This window comes from Plecotus auritus, assembly GCF_963455305.1.
Source record: "Plecotus auritus genome assembly, chromosome: 4".
NCBI classification, from domain to species: Eukaryota; Metazoa; Chordata; class Mammalia; order Chiroptera; family Vespertilionidae; genus Plecotus; species Plecotus auritus.
This window is the reverse complement of record NC_137775.1, coordinates 22261079-22283638: the sequence shown is the minus strand read 5'-3', so window position 1 is coordinate 22283638 and position 22560 is coordinate 22261079. Positions and strand designations below refer to the sequence as shown.

At 38.2% G+C, this 22560-nt stretch overlaps 1 protein-coding gene across 1 annotated transcript in view; it reads right to left on the bottom strand.

Moving 5' to 3' along the window:
* Window positions 1–22560, bottom strand: part of ENPP3 (ectonucleotide pyrophosphatase/phosphodiesterase 3) — an 85984-nt gene that overhangs the window by 21497 nt on the left and 41927 nt on the right. The window contains exons 12-19 of the mRNA XM_080667103.1: window positions 21388–21496; window positions 19709–19837; window positions 19305–19336; window positions 13386–13513; window positions 6373–6439; window positions 4429–4516; window positions 2334–2512; window positions 912–963 (exon numbers count right to left, since the gene is read on the bottom strand). Coding sequence (XP_080523229.1) covers window positions 912–963; window positions 2334–2512; window positions 4429–4516; window positions 6373–6439; window positions 13386–13513; window positions 19305–19336; window positions 19709–19837; window positions 21388–21496 — 784 coding nt within the window. The remainder of the gene's footprint in view (window positions 1–911; window positions 964–2333; window positions 2513–4428; window positions 4517–6372; window positions 6440–13385; window positions 13514–19304; window positions 19337–19708; window positions 19838–21387; window positions 21497–22560) is intronic.

Here is a 22560-nt window from a genome sequence, read left to right as displayed (position 1 = left end):
CTGCCTGGGAATCAGACCAGTGACCTTTTAGTTCATAGGTCTAAGCTCAACCACTGAGCCACACCAGCTGGGCTTTAATCTCTCTTAATATTTATAACAACCCTATGAGGCGTTATTATTCTATTCTACAGATTACAAAACTAAGATTTAGATATGTAATTTAGCCACGCAGCTAATAGCTCACAGGACATATTTAAAGAGATAAAACCTCAAAATCAAAAGTACAAACTTTAGAACAAAGAGGATCCACTTTAATAATTGTCATAGGAAAGATATTGGACTTCTATAATAGGTATATCCTAATGTATTTATTTTTACTTATTTGCTATTATAATCTAAAATTATATCAATTGTTGATATTTTAAAAACCTATGGGGTATTTGTACTGTGGAATAACACTCAACAGATTATATAAGATTATCAAACAACTAGCATACTTACTGAACTCTCACTGTGTCCCAGGCACTATTCTAAGGGCACACATATATTAGCTCATTAATCTGCAAAACAACTCTGCAAAGTAGGTATCTCCATTTTATAATTGATGAAACAGGCCTAGTGAGTTTAATACAAGAACTCTTAAAAGATATTAGGTAATAATAACATTGCTCTAGGCCAGGCACTGTTCTAAATTCTTTCCATGGTTTAACTCTTTTAATATAACTACATGAGGTGGATACCATCGTTATAGATGAGGAGACAGAGGCACAGGGAGGTTACATGATTTGGCCCAGGTTGCTATTGTTGTTATTAGTTCTGGGTTTGTTTGTTTGTCTTTCCTCTTTACATTGGCAATAAAATATTTATGAACAAAAGTCTCTGTGAGCTTATTTTGAAGAATTCCAAAAAGGTAATATTGTATTTTGTGAAGTCAAAATACCAAAGACTTAACATGTATTCTATTGACTTACCTGCATCTTGAGTGAGATTTAGCCTTTGATTCACCCATTCTACATCAGAATTCTGAAAGATAATGTGGGAGGGGGAAAAGTCAGTCAAGATAGTAACACATATTTTAGGAAGTGATCAAGATTATTTCTGCAGTAATTACATGAATGCTTTACTACGAACAAAGAAGCCAGACTAACTTGAATTTAAAGTCCAATTCTGCCACTTACTCAGAAATACAGTAATATTCCTTGGAATACTTTTGTGTGGGCGTTTGAATAGCAAAGAGCTTTACAGAGAACTTGGCCTTGCAGTTAGGTAGACCAAGCTTCTGTGACCTTGGAGAACTTATCTAACTTCTCTGAGCCCTTTATCTTTAAAATGGGGGCTAAAGTGTCTGCTTTGTAATGTTTTATGATGATTATTATTTTAAGTGGCAATTCCATTGAGGTTATCTGAAGTAGTAGTAAGAAGCCCACACTTGTATTCTGATCTTTGCTGTGTGTTTGCCTTTTATTGGGAAGCTTGACTGGATTGTTGGCCCTTGAAGTCTCTTTTTATTGGTTATTTGTGTATTTATTTACTTATGTGGTGTAATGTTATTTTGAGGATTAGAGAATGTAAAGTCTTTGCTGACTCCTGGCTATAAACTCTCACCTGAGGCAGCAGGTGGTTATAGCTCTACAACCACTTTTTGAACTTGGCCCCTTGACATTTGTTTTAGCTTCACAGTCTCCTAATAACTGGGCTCCCATTCCATTCTGAAATCTGAGCCCCAACCCTGGGCTCTAATTCTCACAGATAGGCTTGGTCCTTGCATTTTAACCGCCTGTACTGACTTCGAGCAGTTGGGGGGTCCCTTCCTTGAACTGGAATCTCCCTTTGCTGAAAGTCTCCTGGGATCTAAAGTTTTGCCCCTGAACTCAGCAAGTCACCCAGCCCATTAAAATGAAATTCCCAGTACTGTTTGTCAGCCAGCCTCCAAGTAATGCCTGAAGGACAGACAGCTTTCACTGTTACCTCCAATTTTGAATGCTAGGCTTTTAGCTGAGCAGACTCCACAGCACCTACCCCAGATCACAATCCCTGCATCCTCCCCGCTATTTCTGCTCTAAATAACCATCCAGGACCATCTGATTCTTACAATGTAAGAAGAGAGATGGTTTAGGAGGGAAATCAAGAGAGTTTCAAGATTCTACTGTTTTCAATGGTTAGGGACAGCAGTTAGTTCACAAGAGAATTAACCATTTCCAAATAGTGCTTTTCCAGTTTACAAAGCAAATTCACATACTTAATCTCGCGGTCTATCTCTCATTTCCAGGTGAACCCACATAGATTTATCTAGTAAATATCCAGGCTAGAACACAAACCTGGTTGACCGCTCCCCTGCTCATAGATTAACTTGCCCCCTTTACATTCTTACAAATACGTAAGTTATTACTCACACTTGGTAGTGCTGCGCATGAACAATCTAGAGTATCTGTGGGCAGTGGAACAGTAAAGCCACAAACTGACAACCTGGACACTTCCTCTGCATGGGAGGGCTCATAAAAAGGCACCTTCAGAAGATGGTTTAAACTGCCGTGGGTACCGTTGTTTGGTGCCGGCTGGATGTGCAGAAGATCTGTTTTGAAAAAGAAGTTCAAAGTTGGTTTAAGTTGGAAGGCAACAACATCTGCGGGGGAGACGGAAGAACACAAACACCCACTGTTCGCTTCCTTTAATAAATTCTGCTGTGGTGCAGTCACAAGCTGCATATGCCATTCGGTTTCCTGACTTTCTTCCCCCAGAGTTTCCGTCGCCTCGTCTTTCTAGAGAATAGGAACGGTTGCTGTGGATGGGCTACGGGAACTTTCCGGAATGTTTCCGTTTCTCCAAAGAAAAGCATCACTGCTACAATGATCACTTTGCTCCTTAAGCATATCCTGGTTTTCTAGCACAAAAATCTATACTTTTGGTAAAACAAGTTTAAATAAGTTAAGTAATCTTATTTCTAGTATACTTACTTAATTATGTGAAAATCCTCTAAGGACAGGTACTTTTTAAAAGTTAAACTAATGAATTTTGCTGAATATTTAGAGAACGTCCTCTAATTTTTCCCTATACAAGAAAAATGCACAAATATTTTTACAAACATAGCTTTAAAGTGGCTCCTGCTGAGAACGACCAAACACATCTCTCGGAGAGCTGGAAGCCCACCTGGTCCCCTCAGATGCTCCCCACACAGGGCCAGCAGCCCTGACCACACACTCAGGACCCAAAATTTAAATTGTTAAGGCAACGACACATTATTTTTAAATGGATATGTTTTGGTTTCTAAGTCATATTCAATTACCATAGGCCTTGGTAAGATTAAGAATGGCATAGTGTCGCCCAGCCAGCGTGGCTCAGTGGTTGAGCATCTACCAATGAACCAGGAGGTCACGGTTTGATTCCCAGTCAGGGCACATGCCCCAATCGCAGCCTCAGTCCTCAGTGTGGGGTGTGCGGGCAGCCGATCAATGATTCTCTCTCATCACTGATGTTTCTATTTCTCTCTCTCTCTCCCTTCCTCTCGGAAATCAATAAAAGTATGTATTTTTTAAAAAGAATGGCATTGTGAGCATATTTATTTCTGAATTCTTAAAGCTAACTTACTTATTGCCTTGCCTACATAAATATTTTGTTAATACAATGATCTGAGGTAAGCATGTAATCAGGAATGTAGGTTAGATTCCCTAAAACTATTTATAAGTGTCTATTCAAACAGGACTTTCTGACTTTCTTTTTATGTCAGAAACATTCTCTCTGTAATTATAAGAGAACTGGTAGCCCTGCACATGAATCCGTGCACCAGTAGCTCTCTCTGCGGGGCCTGGCCACTCTGTGCCCGCGGCCCAGAGGCTCTCCACGGCCCAGAGGCCCGTCCGCAGCCGGGCGCGGGACGCTTACCTCGTTGCCAGGGTGACGAAGCAAGCGTTCCCCCCCCCCCCCCCCGCAGCCGCTCCGTGCCCGCTACTTAGAGGCCTTCCGTGGCTGGGGTGGAACACTTGCCTTGTCGCTGCAGCAATGAAGCAACCATTCCGCCAGGACGCTCACGCTGCCCGCTCTCAGTGGCCACCCCCCCCCCCGGGACTGGGGGGCTCCGGGGGGGGGTTGCTGAGAGGACTGGACGCCGCCATCTTGTGACGGAGTGACAGTTAATTTGCATATTATCCTTTTATTAGATAGGATACTTACGTTTCTAAGTGTATTTATTTTTCCTGCTTTGAAAAGTTGAGTCATTTTATTCATCTAAGTTTTTATTCAATTTTCATCTAGTGCCTAACTAACAGAAAGCTGGTCTCCTGAGATCTAATGTTTAGCATGATAAGAAAAAAACAAAAGAATTCACTCATAGGATGAATAATTCTGGATAATAAATAATTCTTCCTCATTTTTTCTCCTTTCTGTCTACATAGTGCACAGCCTCCACCTCTGGGATTCAATTTAGCACCAATTTCAAAATACATTTTAAATTATAGCCAGATTTTTCTGTTGAATTTATGTAGTTGTACTTACCACACATTAGGTTATAGACTTCAATATTGTCAAATGGTTCAACTTCAATCTTCTCTTTAAAACTGGGTCCATGTGCCAAAAAGATAGCCTAGGTGGTAATAATTCTATTATTACTAAATGCAACTTAAACTCAAAAACAGATGTTGGAAGTGACACAATTGTCTTTTTGTGACAGCTCTCCTGCTTGTATTTACACCTCCATAAAGGTTTCTTTTCAGATTTACCATAAAAATTACTTTTATATCATTTCCACCTGGAAGTTGTACCAATCCCAATAAAATATAATCCATACTGTGTACACTTTTTCTAAAGCTACTACCTGCTTCCACAGCACCTCATATGTCAACAGACCAGGAGAATATAAGCTACATTGGACAACCAAAGGCAGCCCAATTCTCCAACATCTGGACAATATAAATTAGAAATTCATGATATGCCATTAGATACTCTTTTCACATTCCTTTCCTATCACTGCTCAAATATGTTAATACCTGACAAAAATGTTGAAGTTTCTGAGGATTACATTTTTGTACCACTGTACTAACCCGCTGATTTCTCAAATATATATCCCTTTTATTTTTAGGGTGAAATGGTCTATTTTTTTTATTAAGTAATGTTAACTTCATTATTTATAACAGACCTAATTGCTTTAGATTGAAAGTAACTAAAAGAAAAGTATCAAGCATATATGAACACTTCATTTCTGATCACAGGAATCTATTTAATTTTCTAAAATAATCAGCAAATAATTGGAAGTATAGATTTTTCTTGAAGTAATTAACTTATTTATCAAATGGTGCCCTTTAATAGAGAAGCGCTCTATCTCCAGAGGTTTTAAAAAATATTTACCAAAACATATAACTCATCATGACAATGTGAAGAGGCAGTATATTCATAAAGAGCCTAACACATTTTTCTCTATTTGGAAAGAAGTGTAGGAGTGTGTGTGTGTGTGTGTGTGTGTGTGTGATGTGGATGTGATGTGTGTATTACAAATGGAACTAGATAAGACAATCAGTTCACACACACATCAAGTTTTATCTGTGGGGAAATACTGGCTACACTTGCTCCTGGACTCCTCTGAGTGGTTTCTTTCCTGGGCTTCTAGAACACCACATGCTCCTGGTTGTCTTCCTTCCTCACTGGTTCTACTTCTAGGTCTCTTTGCTAGTAATTCTTTTTCTCCCAAGCTCTTCAAGTAAAAGTGCGTAGGGCTCAGTTCTTGGTCCTTCTCTCTGCCTACACTTAATCTCTGAGGATCTTATCTAGTCACATCCCTATTAAATAGTTTATGTACCTAGAATTCACATTTTCATCTCCGGATAGACTTTCTCTTTAATTGCCTACATAATTTCTCCACTTAGATGTCTAATGCATATTTTGAACTTAACATGTCCACCTGAACTCTCACTTCTTCTCCTCCAATCAGCTGCAGCCGCGGTCTAACAGCCTTGCAATAGTTTACGAAGGCTCTCACGCCCCCAACACATCCGACACATTCCCACCTAAGCGCCTTTGCACTGCACTTTCCTCTGCCTGGGACACCTGTCCCCTAAAAGTTTATTTCTTTCTTTCACCTTTTTAAAGTCTCTGTTCAAATGTCAACTCAATAAATCTCATCCTCTCCACCTTATTTACAGCTGCATATTGCCCCCATGGCATCATGAAACACCCCCAATTTTCACCTACTCTGCTTTATATTTTCTTTATTTCCAGTAGCACTTATCCCCTAACATACCAAACAATATATTCCTTTATTATACCAATTATCTATATCCCTCTATTACAAAGAAAGCTTCATGAGGGCAGAGATCTTCATCTGTTTTGTTTATAGATGTAGTCAGGAGTCCTGAACATTGCCTATCACAAAATAGGTGCTCAATTAATATTTTTGACAAAAAACAAACAAACAAACAAACAAACAAACAAAAAACAGCAAGTTACCTCCATGGCCTTAAATTTATTGTCAAAACCATGAGTGCCTCCTCCACAGGATGAACTTGATTTACTCCTATAAAGAAATAATATTATTACACTCTGATCAATCTGTCGATATAAGATCTTATTGCAAACTTGGCTATAGTAGATTTTTATGTAGCTTCTGCTTTTATATAAGTAATTTTTTCTGTCAACAATAGCATAAATATAGTTATTTTTATGCTCAAATTCATAACCCCAGAGGAACACACAGAATGGTAGAAGAGAAGGAAGGAGAATATCAGGGTCTACAAAGAGAAGTCAAAAGCCTTTGACTCTTTGGCATTGACAAAGGATAATAAAAAAGGGTTAGAGTAAAAATAAGAATTTGTCTTCATACTTACCTGTACATTTACACATTAATGTCTGTGTTATTAAGAATAGTTTGATTAATATGTTACTTTGTTTTAGAAATAAATTTTTGGAACTGGAAAAAAACACCTTTTTTTTTTAATCCTCACCTGAGGATATTTTTTCATAAATTGTTAGAGAGAGTGGACGAGAGAAGGAAAGACATAGAAATATTGATGTGAGAGAAACGCATTGATTGGTTGCCTCCTGCACGTGCCCCAACCAGGGCCTGGGCCAGGGAGGATCCTGAAATGGAGGTACGTGCCCTTGACCGGAATTGAACCCAGAACCCTTCGATCTGCAGGCTGACTATCCACTGAGCCAAACCGGCTACGGCTAGAAAAAAATATTGATTCCTATTTTATGGCAGAGATGTTTAGAAAAATAAAATAAAAATATGAGTAAAGAATACTCAAGGCAAGTTAATTATAACACTTGGTAAGGACAAGCCAGTATATTTTGTAAATTCAGAGTTTATTTTTAACTTTTGGGATTTTCTTCCATAAACTATTGCTCTATTACTTGAATGACTTTTCAAATTCAATTTGTTTCTTTGCCTAATTTTTTATATTTTAATCTTTGAATTGAGCAGGGTCAGTAATTTTATACGTAGTTAGTTTTTATATTGAAAATGATATAGCAATCAATGAACTTCGATTTTTTAAAGCAACAATTTTATACTGGTTCAAATTAGAACTCTAAAGGGGAGTGAAAGACATACTTAAAAGATTTCTCTCATAGCCCTAGCCAGTTTGGCTCAGTGGATAGAATGTCAGCCTGCAGACTGAAGGGTCCTGGGTTCGATTCCAGTCAAGGGCACATGCCCGGATTGCTGGCTTGGTCCCCAGTGGGGGGGCATGCAGGAGGCAGCCAGTCAGTGGTTCTCTCTCATCATTGATGTTTCTGTCTTTCCCCCTCTTCCTTCCTCTCTGAAATCAATAAAAATATATTTTAAAAAAAAAAGATTTCTCTCATTTGCTTTCCTACTCCCATTCCCCAGACAAACACACACACACACACACACACACACACACACACTCTCTCACACACTCACACTCTCACACACACACAATGTTTTTGTTTGGTTTTAAATTGTAGCATCAGCTGAGAGCAGGATTTTAATTTGTATCTTTTAAAAAATCAACTTTTAAAGTGTGATTTTTTTTAAATTTTTTTTATTTTATTGATTTTTTACAGAGAGGAAGGAAGAGGGATAGATAGTCAGAAACATCGATGAGAGAGAAACATCGATCAGCTGCCTCTTGCACACCACCTACTGGGGATGTGCCCGCAACCAAGTTACATGCCCTTGACCGGAATCGAACCCGGGACCTTTCAGTCCGCAGGCTGACGCTCTATCCACTGAGCCAAACCGGTTTTGGCTAAAAAATCAACTTTTAAAAAAGTCGTAAGTGACTCTCACTCAGCTAAAATAAAAGTAAATCATAAGATAAAAAGATAAATCACAACCCTGAGCAGGCCACACTCAATTCTACCCAGTAGATGAAAGAAAGAAGAGGTTAAGTACTACCAGGAATGGGGAGGCAAGAGGAGTCTTATTTATAAGGGGTTTAAATTTGATTACCCTAAAGTGCCATGTCATGTCCTTACCTTAGTTAATTCCAATAAAATTGTTGGCCTAAGGTAAAAGCTGTTTAAAAACTATTTTTATCCTTACTGCATAGACATTTGGATTATTGACTAGTAATAATTAAGGTTTTAATTCTCTGTGGGAAGCTAGGTTATTCATTAGTGAAAGAAAGAAAAGGTCTTTTGAACCAAGTCATTGGTAAAATTTTCTAAAAGTCATCTTTTATCTATTTTCAAAAAAATCTGTATAGAGTAATTTTTTAAAATATTTTTATTGATTTCAGAGAGGAAGGGAGAGAGAGATAGAAACATCAATGATGAGAGAGAATTATTGACTGGCTGCCTCCGCACGCCCCCCACTGGGGATCGAGCCCGCAACCTGGGCATATGCCCTGACCGGGAATCGAACCAGTGACCTCTTGGTTCCTGGGTCGACGCTCAACCGCTGAGCTACACCAGGCTGGCTATATAGAGTAATCTTAATATTACTCCTAACCCAACTCAATTAGAAAACTTTAGTAAGTATTGCAAATCTTTATTCGGAACCAAAATATAAAAAATATTGTTTGAGCCGAGTCAGCATGACTCAGTGGTTGAACACTGTCCTACGGACCAGGAGATCACGGATCGATTCCCAGTCAGGGCACATGCCCAGGTTGTGGGCTCGATCTCCACTGTGGGATGTGCAGGAGGCAGCCAATCAATGATTCTCTCCCATCATTGATGTTTCTATCTCTCTCTCCCCCTCCCTTCCTCTCTGAAATCTATAAAAATATATATTTTTTTAAAAATATTGCTTGAAAAAGCACCAATTGCAAGTGAAAACTTTAGAAACTTGTTCTTCTAACTATTCTGCTTGTGTTTCCAACCATTAATTTGGCTCTGGAAATGACATCTGGGAAAATGGAAGCTGTCATTTGGAAAAGATGAGTTGCTTTTATGTGTCATAATTTAGCTCAACTTCCAAGTACTATCTAAAATCTTTTGGAACAAATTCTTCTTAATCTTCTTCATGTCTAATTAATAAAGTTGAGATCAAGGCCAGGTCTCCACCACAGCTGGGTAATGACACAAATGGGAAATGAGCAAGACTTCTTTCAGGATACCCAGTTGCCAAGTCCTATCTCTCCCCATAGTATCTTCCACATTTTCCCTTTCACGTCTACTGCCACCCTGCTAAGCTAGATCCTCATTAACTCTGATCTGAACAAATTTGCTAATTGGTTATGTGACTCAGAACTTCAGAATCTTCCTATAAACACACACACACACACCCCCTAATCCTATTTAATGCTATTTATCACTGCTGCAAATGGAATTTGTGTCTTAATGAATAGAAATGTGGGACAGAATATGATGAACTAGTATTACCTAGCAAGTTATGAGTTCAATATGATGAACTAGTATTACCTAGTAAGTTATAATTACTTTCCTGATAATGCGTTACCATTGTTGCCCCACAGCCTGCTTGGGGCTGTTATACACTGAAGCACGGATCCCTTCACCTCTTCCCAACTGGCCTCCCTGCCACTCACTTGACCATCCTCCTCCATAGGGCGGCTGCAATGAGCTCTCTGAAATGTAAGTCCCACTATATTCACCTCCAGCCACCTGGTATTTACCAGTGGTCTCTTTCTTCCGGGTCAAAGTCACACTCCTTAGTCATGACAGATAAGGTCCTTCATGCAGAAGGCAGCTTCATTCCACCCAGTGCTCTAGCGACACAGGACTACTTGCAATTTCGGAAGTCTAGTTCTTTCTGGCATTTCTAGCCCCCTGGGCTGCTGCTGAGCATTTAGAGAAAGAAGCACCTCTGAGAAGACAAGGCCTGGCAGTGCTCAGAGCTTGGCAAGCAGATGGGTGCCTTCCAGCAAAGGGAAATATTTCTTTCCTCCTCCAGCTCCAGCCCATGTCAGGGCTTGGGGAGCTGCTTGCACCCATCTTCTTGGCTGAGTGCCTGTTGCAGTGCACAGACTGCACCACTGCACAGGGCGGAACCGCTGTGTGTGGCAACATTCAGCCTAACTCACCCCGAGTCTTCAAAACACAGAGCAGGAATCACGCTTCCAGGAAGCATTCTCTGACTCTCCGGCCACACCTGTGCCATGGACTTGATCCTGGTGCAGCAGGTGTTACACCTGATTACAGCTGTTGTCTCCCTCCCCACCCGGGCTAAGATCTTTAGTGCGGGAACTGTGTCTATTTCCATTTCATAGAAAGGTGCCTGGGACAGATTTGTCAGCTTCTAATAAATATAAGCCTTATTTCCAACACATATTCCCAAGAAACAGTTACTATTCATGTTTCTTTGAAAGGGCGCTATCACAACACCTCAACTATCGTTTCAAATAATTGGGTTTCCCCAAATTAATAAAACATAACACATTTTGGGTAAAATAAGGATGATGAGGAGGAGGAGGATGAAGAAACTAGATTACATTAAAATGATAAGATTTGCAATAATTTTGAAATGGGAGTCTAAGCTAGTTACCAAATTTTGAAGACTGTAACTAAAGATGCACACTTTATCTTAGAAAACAGGTATCCTGAGACTCAGGTGTTAAGCACTGGGAACAGACTGACCCCCAGGACTTCTTCAGATGAGACTCCCGGGTTGTTCTGGTTTGGGCTGTACTCAGCATTTTTTTTTTTAAATATATTTTATTGATTTTTTACAGAGAGGAAGGAAGAGGGATAGAGAGCTAGAAACATCAATGAGAGAGAAACATCGATCAGCTGCCTCTTGCACACCTCCCACTGGGGATGTGCCCGCAACCAAGTCACATGCCCCTGACCGGAATCGAACCCGGGACCCTTCAGTCCGCAGGCTGACGCTCTATCCACTGAGCCAAACCGGTTTTGGCTCAGCATTTTTTATAATGTTAGTTTAATTGGTGTGCTAATAGCAAGAGAATAATAAAACCAGGCTCATCTTGGGCTACAGATGAGAAAAACGAAGTCCTGGGATATTAATTTGCCCAAGTTCTCACAGGAAGCTAGGTGCAGAGCCTGGTCTTGAACTCTCCTGCTGCTGTTTTTATTTTACATCACACTGCTAGCTATTAAATGCACAAAGCTCATCATTTGAGACTGGGTATTAATGCATGAAACCCAGAGGTATTCTGTTGGCTGGACTCTCCTTCTATAACCCATAGACCTTGCTGTGGGATGGATGGGCCCTTTCTCATTTGGTCTCCTAACTTCTTTGATCTCATACTCCTAAAAATAACAATTTGGAGAACTTACCCACATTTGGACATATATTTATTTATATATCACACATACACTACTAATAATCCTATATATTTAATATTAGTAAAGCTTAGTTTTTGTTCACATATTTTATCCTTTTAGACTCTAAAATTTAGAGAATGCTGTTCTGAGCCACCGTATGGCCCACTGAAGCACACAAAGGTTAAAAAATTCTAACATCAAGAAGAGGCTGGTGCCATCTAGTGACCAGGTGTGAAACTGCACTCTCTGGCCTAGCAATGAACCTGCTTGGGTTTCCTAGAACCTTATAAAATAGGCTGGTGACAGGGGGTAGGGGAGGCTGGGGGAAGGTCAATGGGGGGAAAAAAAGGAGATGTATGTACTACTATATGTAATACTTTAAACAATAAAAAAATACAATAGGCTGGCATGGCTCAGTGGTTGAGCGTCGATCTGTGTAAACCAGGAGATCACGGTTCGATTGGGTTGTGGGCTCAGTCCCCAGTAGGGGGCATGCAGGAGGCAGCCGATCAATGATTCTCTCTCATCATTGATGTTTCTCTCTTTATCTCCCTCTCCCTTCCTCTCTGAAATCAATAAAAAAAATATATTTTTTAAAAAATTAGGCTAATCTCCAGTTCTTCGTCCTGCACACACTTATATTAGAGCCCAAGTCCCTCGTCTCCCTTCATCTCCTCTTTCTTTGTTAAACATCTTTCAGCCACAGTATTCTCACTGCCCCTGCATGTCCCCTGGCTTTAAGTAGCATACAACAAATAAGATAGTCCAGACAACATAATATGATCCTGATTCTCTTTATATCCACTTACACGCCTGGCAAAAATACTGGAATAAAATGTTTAAGTAGGAAACATTAAACTACCAGAAAGTGTGTATCTTTTGTTTACTGGCTGATGACCAGTCTCCTCCATTTGACAAAGAGAGCGGGAATCATTTCTGTATCTCAAATGCCCAAACAGGGTGTGGCACAAGCAAATATCAGGAACATCTTGTTAAATCAATGAATTAATTGGTTATTTGGAAATGTAGTGATTTGGAATGATTTTTATTTTCCTTAAACACGCATATTTTGCAAAGACTCAATAATCAACATGAATTACAATGATAACTAGAAAAAATATATATAGCAGCCAATCGTTGGCTTGCCTTTACAGCCATAAACATGTTCTTTTACAAAAACCACAAAGATGACAAATATCTTAAAGAGCCAGCCTGGAAAACAACTGATATCATCTTTTTTTTAAATATATTTTTATTGATTTCAGAGAGGAAGGGAGAAGGTGAGAGAGATAGAAACATCAATGATGAGAGAGAATCATTGATTGGCTGCCTCCTGCACACCCCCTACTGGGGATCGAGCCTGCAACCAGGGCATGTGCCCTTGACCAGAATCGAACCCGGGACCCTTCAGTCTGCAGCCAATGCTCTGTCCACTGAGCCAAACAGGCTAGGGCTGATAGCATCTTTATATACTGTCTGATGTCTAAAGGAGACCATGATTGGGGCGGGGGGGGAGTGGTGAGGAGGGCAGTAAGAATGTATTGGTACTGACAGTCTCTGGAACAATCAATGAACCATCTCAGCCTCCTTCCTCATTCTCATCTATATCATAAAGATTAGGAAGCTAAAATCAGCAACCTAATAACACCCACTTCAAATACAGAAGTGCTGGGTAGCATATAAAAAGGTCAAGAAAATGTCATGCTCAAAAAAAATGTATGTGATCACAATAACAGGGTAAGGTCAAGTAACTTTATAATGAAAGATGGTTGTTAAAAGTATGATAAGTAAAGGGACACACAAACCTCACAGCCAGCCACTGGCGATCCATCAAAAGATGAGCTTTGTCAATTCTGACATTGTTGGCAAAGTGTAGTCGTTTTGGCAAATTGGGAGTCAAATAAGGTTTGAAATGCTGATCAGGTTTTCGGCACTGAAAAACAGATTAAAAAAAATTTTAATTTTGTTTTTCTATTCCAGTTTATGTTCAAAATCACTTTGTATTGGTTTCAGGCATGCAGCATAGTGGTCAGACTATCATCTACTTTACAAAGTGATTTCCCCCTACCCTCCGATATTTCAAGTACCTACCTGGCACCATACATGCTATTACAATATTATTGACTATATTCCCTGTGCTGTACTTTACATCCCCATGACTATTTTGTAACTACCAATTTGTAATTCTTAATCCCTTCACCTTTTTTCACTCAGCCCCCCAAACCCCCTGCTATCTGGCAATCATCAGTCTGTTCTCTGTCTCCGTGAGTCTGTTTCTATTTTGTTCATGTGTTTATTTTGTTCTTTGGATCCCACATATAAGTGAAATCATGTGATATTTGTCTGCCACTAACTGACTTACTTCACTTAGCGTAATACTCTCTAGTGCCATCCATGCTGTGCAAATGGTAAGACTTCACTCCTTTTTATGGCTGAGTAACATTCCATTATATAGGGTGTCCCAAAAAATGTATACAAACTTTTTTCTGATAGTTGAATTGATGTTTCTTTCTTTTCAGATTTAATCCATTGGAATTAATAATTATTCAAAGTGTGTATACATTTTTGGGGACACCACCTTTTTATCCATTCGTCTATTAATGGGCACTTGGGTTGCTTCCAAGTCTTTTTCAGAGTCTCATCTGAAGAAGTCCTGGGTTCAGTCTATTGTAAATAATGCTGCAATAAACATAGGATGCATATAGTCTCTCATTTTAGTGTTTTGGGTTTCTTCAGATATATACCCAGAAGTGGAATTGCTGGGTCATAGGGCAGTTTCATTTTTAATTTTTTGAGGCAACTCCATACTGTTTTCCATAGTGGTTGCTACCAATCCATTCCCATCAACAGTGCATGAGGGTTCCCTTTTCTCCACATCCTTGCCAACACTTCTTTGTTGCAAATAAATTATTTCTTCATGTCCCATAAACTGTGGAAGCTAATTCAACAATTTTACTTCAACAATTTATTAAGCACTTTTTAAAAACAAGATTTGCTGGTCAGTGTGGTTCAGTGGTTGTGCATTGACCCATGTACCAGGAGGTCACAGTACATTTCCCAGTCAGGGCACATGTCTGAGTTTTGGGCTTGGTCCCCAATAGGGGGACATGCAGGAGGCAGCTGATTGATGATTCTCTCTCAGCATTAATGTTTCTCTCTCTCTCTCCCTCTCCCTTCTTCTCTCTGAAATCAATAAAAACATTTAAAAAACACACAAGAGTCAAGCTTAGCTAATACAATAGGAATATTAAACCTATCATCAATGTGGTCTCATTTCCTAATTGTTAGTTTTATTATTGCGACAATATTTAGATTACATTTAAAAATGTGATGCAAATTATATTGTTTGATATTCTAAGTTTTATATATGTCTTTACCCACCATAAACTTCTGTTCCTTTTTTGAGATAGAATTAATATGTCTAGATTTAGAATGGTACTTTTGAGTCTAAATTACATATGAAAAATATATACTACCTTAGTAGAATGAGTAAAAATTTTAAAAATTACTTTAATTGCACCAAAAATCCCTTCACAATTGACTCATTTACACTTTAAATCACCCACATTTGCTTACTTTTCAAATCAACTCAGTAGGTTTTGAGATCTAGTAGTCTCCCTATTTGCAAAATATTCATGAATTTCTCACAAACTGGAAAGTAATGTTGTTTCTTTAATTATTGCTGCTGTACCTAGCATATTTTAAAAGTATGTAAAAATCAAACTGGTATCTATGTAAAAAAAATGAGGAAATGATAAATAGACTATGAAGGAACTTTTTCTCCCACATGACCTTTTTGAGAAGAGAAAAATAATTCAGATAAAGAATATAGGTATGGGAACTCATACAGCTTAACAAAAGAAAGATAAACAATGCAATCAAAAAATGGACAACAGACCTAAATAGATACTTTTCGAAAGAGGACATAAGGAAGGCCAAGAGATGTATGAAAACATGCTCAAAGTCACTAATCATCTGAGAGATGCAAATCAAAATGACAAGGCAGTACTATCTCACACCTGTCAGAGTGGCTATCATCAACAAATCAACAAACGACAAGTGCTGGCGAGGATGCGGAGAAAAAAGAACCCTAGTGTGCTGCTGGTGGGAATGCAGACTGGTGCAGCCACTGTGGAGAACAGTATGGAGTTTCCTCAAAAAACTAAAAATGGTGCTGACGACGCCTTGCCATACTAGCAGTCAGCAGCTGTGCATCACGGCAGGTTGCCCAGGACCAAACCAGAGAGGGTCGGACCTGCATTACCACCATTTGTCCACCATCCAGAAATGAAATATCATTGCTGACATGTACACATAAGGAACTGTTTGACATTGAAATTGGGACTCAAAAGAACTGTTGGCCCAGAAAGAAACTCACTACAGACTGATTCATTTGCCTCTCAGCACCATTATTGCTTGTCTCATTTTCGGTTCTTATAAGTGTATTTCTAGTATCACATGATCTCACTCATCTGGGGAGAATAATGAACAACATAATCTGATGAACAAAAACAGACCCGGAGACAGGGAAGCATCGATCAGACTGTCAAACCTCAGAGGGAAGGTAGGGGAGGGTGGGGGTAAAGGGGAGAGATCAACCAAAGGACTTGTATGCATGCATATAAGCCTAACCAGTGGTCACGGACAACAGGGGGGTGGGGGCATGCGTGGGGAGGGGTTTGGGATGGGAATGGGGGGATGAGGACAAATATGTGATACCTTAATCAATAAAGAAATTAATAAAAAAATAAAATAAAATAAAACACTAAAAATGGAACTCCCATTTGACCCAGTGATCCCACTTCTAGGAATATATCCCAAGAAACTAGAAATACCAATCAGAAAGGATATATGCACACCTATGTTCATAGCAGCACAATTTACCATAGCTAAGATTTGGAAACAGCCTAAGTGCCCATCAGCAGATGAGTGGATTAGAAAACTATGGTACATCTACACAATGGAATACTATGTTACTATAAAAAAGAAGGAACTTTTACCATTTGCAACAGCATGGATGGAACTGGAGAGCATTATGCTAAGCGAAATAAGCCAGTCAGAGAAAGATAAGTATCACATGATCTCACTCATTTGTGGAATATAATGAACAACATAAACTAATGAACAAAAACAGATCCAGAGACAGAGAAGCACCGATCAGACCGTCAAACCTCAGAGGGAAGGTAGGGGAGGGTGGGGGTAAGGGGGAGAGATCAACCAAAGTACTTATATGCATGCATATAAGCCTAACCAATGGACACAGACACCAGGGGGTTGAGGGCATGAGTGGGGGAATAGGGGGGCAATGGGGTGATAAGGACACATATGTAATACCTTAATCAATAAAGAAAAAAATAAAATAAAAGAATATAGGTATGGATGAAAAAGGAGTTCTAGAGAAAGTCACCTCACAGGGTGATCTGATCATAAGGGGTGCTGTAATAAATCATAAATTCCTAACTGGTTAAGTCATGATGGTAGTCACTCCCCAGGCATATAAATTCTTTAGCAAAAGGTGTTTCAAGCAAGCCCTGTCCATTGTTCTTGTGCATCTAGCTTAACACACCTTTCAAATCAACAAAACCACCCTCAAGAGAACACATAACCTTGTTAACTATCCTGTGATCCAATCTCTGCTTTGCTTGCTCCCACCTTTTTGCAATCATCCTTAGTTCCCTCCTAATTTCAAATGCATAAAAGAAATTGTCAACCCTGCTATTCTCCGAGGCACTTGAGAGTTTGCTTTTTGGCAACTGTTTCATTTTTGGATGTTTCTTCACATTTGGATGTTTCTTACACTGACATGAGGAAATGATTTTTTTTTCTTTCTTATTTTCTCATTTATTTTAAGCCTCAATAATCTCATAAATATTTCAAGTCTGTGTCATTATTATCTCATGCTCAAATTACATAAGAAAAACAAGGCACTATGAACCAAAAAAAAAAAAAAACCCACACAAAACAATTTTAGAAGAAGTATAGAAAGCAGGAAAACAAAGTATGTTATAGAATGAAGGGGGGAAGAGAAAAATAATTATTGGATAGATATTTCTGCCAGTTTTTTTTTCTTACTTAGTTTGTTATCTTTTCTAGGTTTATTTTTCTGCTTTTCCATTTATTATTACTTCCTCCTTAGCCAGTATTTTTGTAACTTCCAGGCAAATACATGATGGCAGCTGCTGACTGTGCAGCTTCCTCAGTTACAAGGGAATGTGCCCGTAAGGACCACAGATTATTTGACAAGTCACACTTTCCTAGCTGGATGAGTATGTAGCCAGAGTAAATCCAGAGAAAATTTGAGGTACAGTGCTAACCCATGAAGAAGTACATTATTACTTTTTGCACTTGAGAATTTCAGATGAAGACACTAGGGTTGAGATGAAATTTTGGTTATTTTATCCTAAGAAAAAAGTTGATACTGTTGTCTGTCATGCAGAATGTGGTGGAATTCACTGAGTTGCCAGTTTGTATTTGGTTATGTTTGTCTAATAGAAGTTCAATATAGGCCCTGAAACAGCAGTACTGGGGATATTGTACTACTACAAGAAATATTTTCCTGGAAAGAATGGACTACTTTGTGTAATGGTGGTCCATTTTTTCAGGGCTTTGGAGCTCCAGGTCTACTCCATATCTGTTGTTCCATGTAATGGATTTCCAAAGCCTATGGCATCTAATCCCCTACATCAGTGGGATTATTTAAGATTTTCCCTTTTTCATCTCACCAACAAGACTGCAGCTATACAGATCATGAGGTGAGGGATAAAAGGGAAAACAATATATGGATTTAGAGAATACACAAATTGAAAAAACTCTCAACTGCCCATCCAATCAGCATGAACACACTGCATGTATGCCCTTCACCAGTAGGGGGTGAGAGAGTCTTGCAGGCTTACTCAAGATCAGAATATTTGAAGGTGTAGGAGAAAAAAGGAATGATTAACACTGTAAAGGATTTCTGCTCTAGTGGTCATTTCTACTTCAAACTTGTACTGGGTCACAGGTTATAATAAGGTTATTCTTCACCCGGCGTATCCATAATCATTCACATTTCATCCTGACAGTTTGTATTCTAATTGCATATCACCTATACTTTAAAAATATTTAGCCCCATCCCAAGCATGGTAAACTCATGAATATAGTAGTTGGAATACATGGGTATAGTAGCTATATATTTATTAATATACTTTAAATATAGAACTATTAAAACTACCACACAAGACCTTCAGGTCTTTCCAAGTATAGTGAACTCTATCTGGAAAAATTCAAGATTGCTTTAATTTCTCTGGAATTTGCCCCGCCTTATTTTCTTACAATCTGGGATGTGGAACCAATAAAAAGCAGTTGCAATTAAACCTAAAAGGTAGAGATGATTTTTCTGACCAGTACAAAATGATCTGTAGGATTCTATGATTCACTATGTTCTGATATTAAGTCCCCCCCCACCCAAAAAAAAAAAATGTGGAAGGTGATGCATGGCCACTTTGAATGAAACATCAGCCCATTCGGTGACAGCTAGGAGTCAGTGCCACCGTTACCCCAAGCTAATTTCCTGTAGTGGTGTCAACTCCAAAAGGAGAACAACTAAAATAAAAGCAACTGATATGCATGTAAAATAATACTGACAGAAGTTTAGGACTCAGAAATATAGAATATAAATTTCTTAACACCCAGATTAAGGACATTACATTAACTTAAATATATGTGTTAGGAGACTGTATACTTACACTGAGGTTCCTAACAATTTCTTCAGAATCAACTGTTTCAAAAGAAAACATATAAATCACATTACAATAGGTTCTTAATAACTCAACAAAATGTGAACAACTCTGGCGAATTTGACACAGACATTTATTAATGACTATGATCTGGTAAATTTAAATGAAAAATTGCTTCAAGGAAATAATTATTTTAGCATTTAAGAATGGAGTAGATATATTATTGTAATGTAAAAATATTGGGTATTACCACAGACTTTATAGACCAACTGAAGAAATTTCTCATTTGCTTCTGTGTGGTCTTCCCAAGAAGTCAGAAGAGCGGGCCTGGTAATCCCCTACATCCTCAGAATAGGGGGCTATGGTTATTCAGTTTTACCTTTTCCCCCCAGTATAGGCATCTTTATACTTACAGCTGTAAAAGTCGTGAGGTATATTACGAGCTCTGATGCGGGGAGCAGGCCCTTGAAACATGTAGAAGTTTATTTGGGAAAAGTAATCAGTCATATATTCCACCTGGTCACAATAAGTCTGAGCCATTCCTGAAATTAAATATACATATATATATTGATTCTGTCAAGTAGGAGACATTTTATGTTAAAGATCTAAAACCAAGTTTTACTGAGAACCTCTACAGATTACCCTACTACTGTACTCTAAATGAAGGACCCTGAGCCCTAGCCAATTTGGATCATGTTGTCCTGCAGACTGAAGGGTCCCAGGTTTGATTCTGGTCAAAGGCACATGCCCAAGTTGCAAGCTCGATCCCCAGGAGGGGGCATGAAGGAGGCAGCCGATCAATGATTCTCTCGTCATTGATGTTTCTACTTCTCTCTCCCTCTCCCTTCTTCTTTTAAGTCGATAAAAATATACTTTTTTTAAAAATAAATGGCAGACCCTGAATGTCCTGGTGGAGGAAGAGAAGGGTTTATAAGAGGAGACGGGACAGGAACTATAAATAGATCATTTGTTCAATGTGGATCAATTAAAGTAATTTCAAAGAAAATCCTCTGTAGGAATCGAATTAGATTTTACAATATCTGACTTGTCCCTAAGGTAACATGATATTTTTTAAAATAAAAAAGTAACATGCATTTTTATGAAACAATACATGAAGAGAATAAGGGCTAGAGGAAGTTCACTTTTCCTAAGTGTGTTATTTAAATTTATATAAGCAGCATGTCCTCTAAAAACAACTTGGTAGTTAAGCCATTGCATTTGAAGATTCTTCACACTACATCTAAATTTTAATTTTTAATATTTTATTCTTTACATTTATTTTCATCTAATTTTATTAGAATATTTCCTTTAATTTTCAAACAATAGGCCAAAGTGTTAGGGCATCTTTTTAGAAATTTTAAAAATAAATTACCACTATGTTTCATTTTATCTTAATGTTCTAAAGTTCCGCAGACATGCTCCTTTTCCCCCACCTCGCCCAAACCTGGCTCCTTCGTAGCCTTTGGAGGACAGAGTACCCTCCTAGAGAAGACGGTTCTGACCAGCCCATCTGAAAAAGGTCCATGTCTGCCTCTGTACTTTCAGATACACCATCTCTAATACAATACTCGGCATTAAGTAAGCACTTGAAAAACATGTTGAATGGCCGGGTACTTTACAATTGCGTGAGTGGCAGAGGGTGTGGCAGCTGTTCTGAAGAGTTGGCCTCAAGTAGACAAATATGAAGGGACAAGGACTTTATAGAATTTTATTTATGTAACTAAGAAAAAGAAAAAAAAACCCACAGGGCAAGGTAAAACTAGTCAACATGCCAATCTATCTGGACAAATCACCCACCGATAAGAAGCCCCGAAAAAGCACTTTTTTATGAATAAATAACAGTCTAACCACATGCATTAAGTACTACTAACTCCATTTTTACCAAAAAAATAAGTGTATGAATGGATTTTCAGAAAGAATGTTAGAATAATTAAACTACAAGTTTAAACTTTAGTCCTCTATTCATCGAAGCCTATCTAAAACCCATTATTTGCCTATTCAGCAGTTTCCAGGTCTTAGAAAATTTAAAATATCACTACACTTTCTGTAAGATATAATCAATGATAAACATAATTTTTTTAAAAAAGCATACCATGGTCAGCCAAAAGGATTATGTTGACACAATTGTCTAAGTTCCGCTGTTTTAGACCTTCCATCAACATCCCAAAAGCGTTATCTACTAACTGTAAGGCTTTAATTACCTAAGGGGGGAAAAGAAGTTTAGATTGTCTTTATGAATTAGGTTTAACAAACCAAATCATTATCTAATCACATGAAAACTAAACACATTTTCTTCTCTGAAATTGCTGGTATTTTAAATAGAACATCAGAGACCAGTGCCTGGTTTACCACGTTTACCAAATACCAATTCCCTAAATTTCTATAGACAAACATTTAAATTGTGTTCCCTACAAAGGAAGGTAAACTACTGTCCAGTAAACATCTGAGAAAATGTTCAGCCTCAACAAACATTACTCAGCTGCAGAAGTTTTGATGACAATGCCCAGTATTGGGGAGGGGAAATGTCTATGGGAACCTAAATGAGTACGCACATTCTGGAAGATCTTGTAACAATAAGACCATGTGTAATCAGAAAGTTAAAAGAGGGCATGGCCTGTAACCTAATAATTCCACTTCTGGGCACTTGTCCTAAATAAACATTTAGAGTAGAAATGGAGATTTACATACAAAGATAGTCATCACATTATTTATTTAAATACAAAAATAAATAAATTATACCACAGCTTTAAGAAGACATACTCGACAGCCATTAAAAAATAATTTTAAAGCACAATGGCATAAGAAAATCTCGCAATACAATGTCAAACATAAAAAATTCAAACCAAATTGTATACATACATACTAATACATATTCCTAATCCTGATTTTATTTTTAAATATATATAGTTAGCATTTCTTAGTAAGCACACACACGGACAGAAAATGAAAAAGAAATATATCAAGGTATTATTAACAGTGGTTGTTTCTGAATAGTGAAATGGAGTATTTTATTGCCCATATTCTTTTGTGTTTTTAAATTTTTCTATACTTTATCAATATAGTACATTGAAATGACAAGTTTTAAATGAATAACTTTTTATCTTGTTGTTTTTTTGTTTTTTTCAGTGAATAAGAAAGTGTAATAGCCATGGATTTGGGGAGGGGGAAATGTTTAATCTCTCTTGGTACTATTATAACAATGATTGCCCTTTTTTACTTTTTAAGAAAGAATGCTACTAGCCAATTTCTGTTAAGAGCTTTAGTG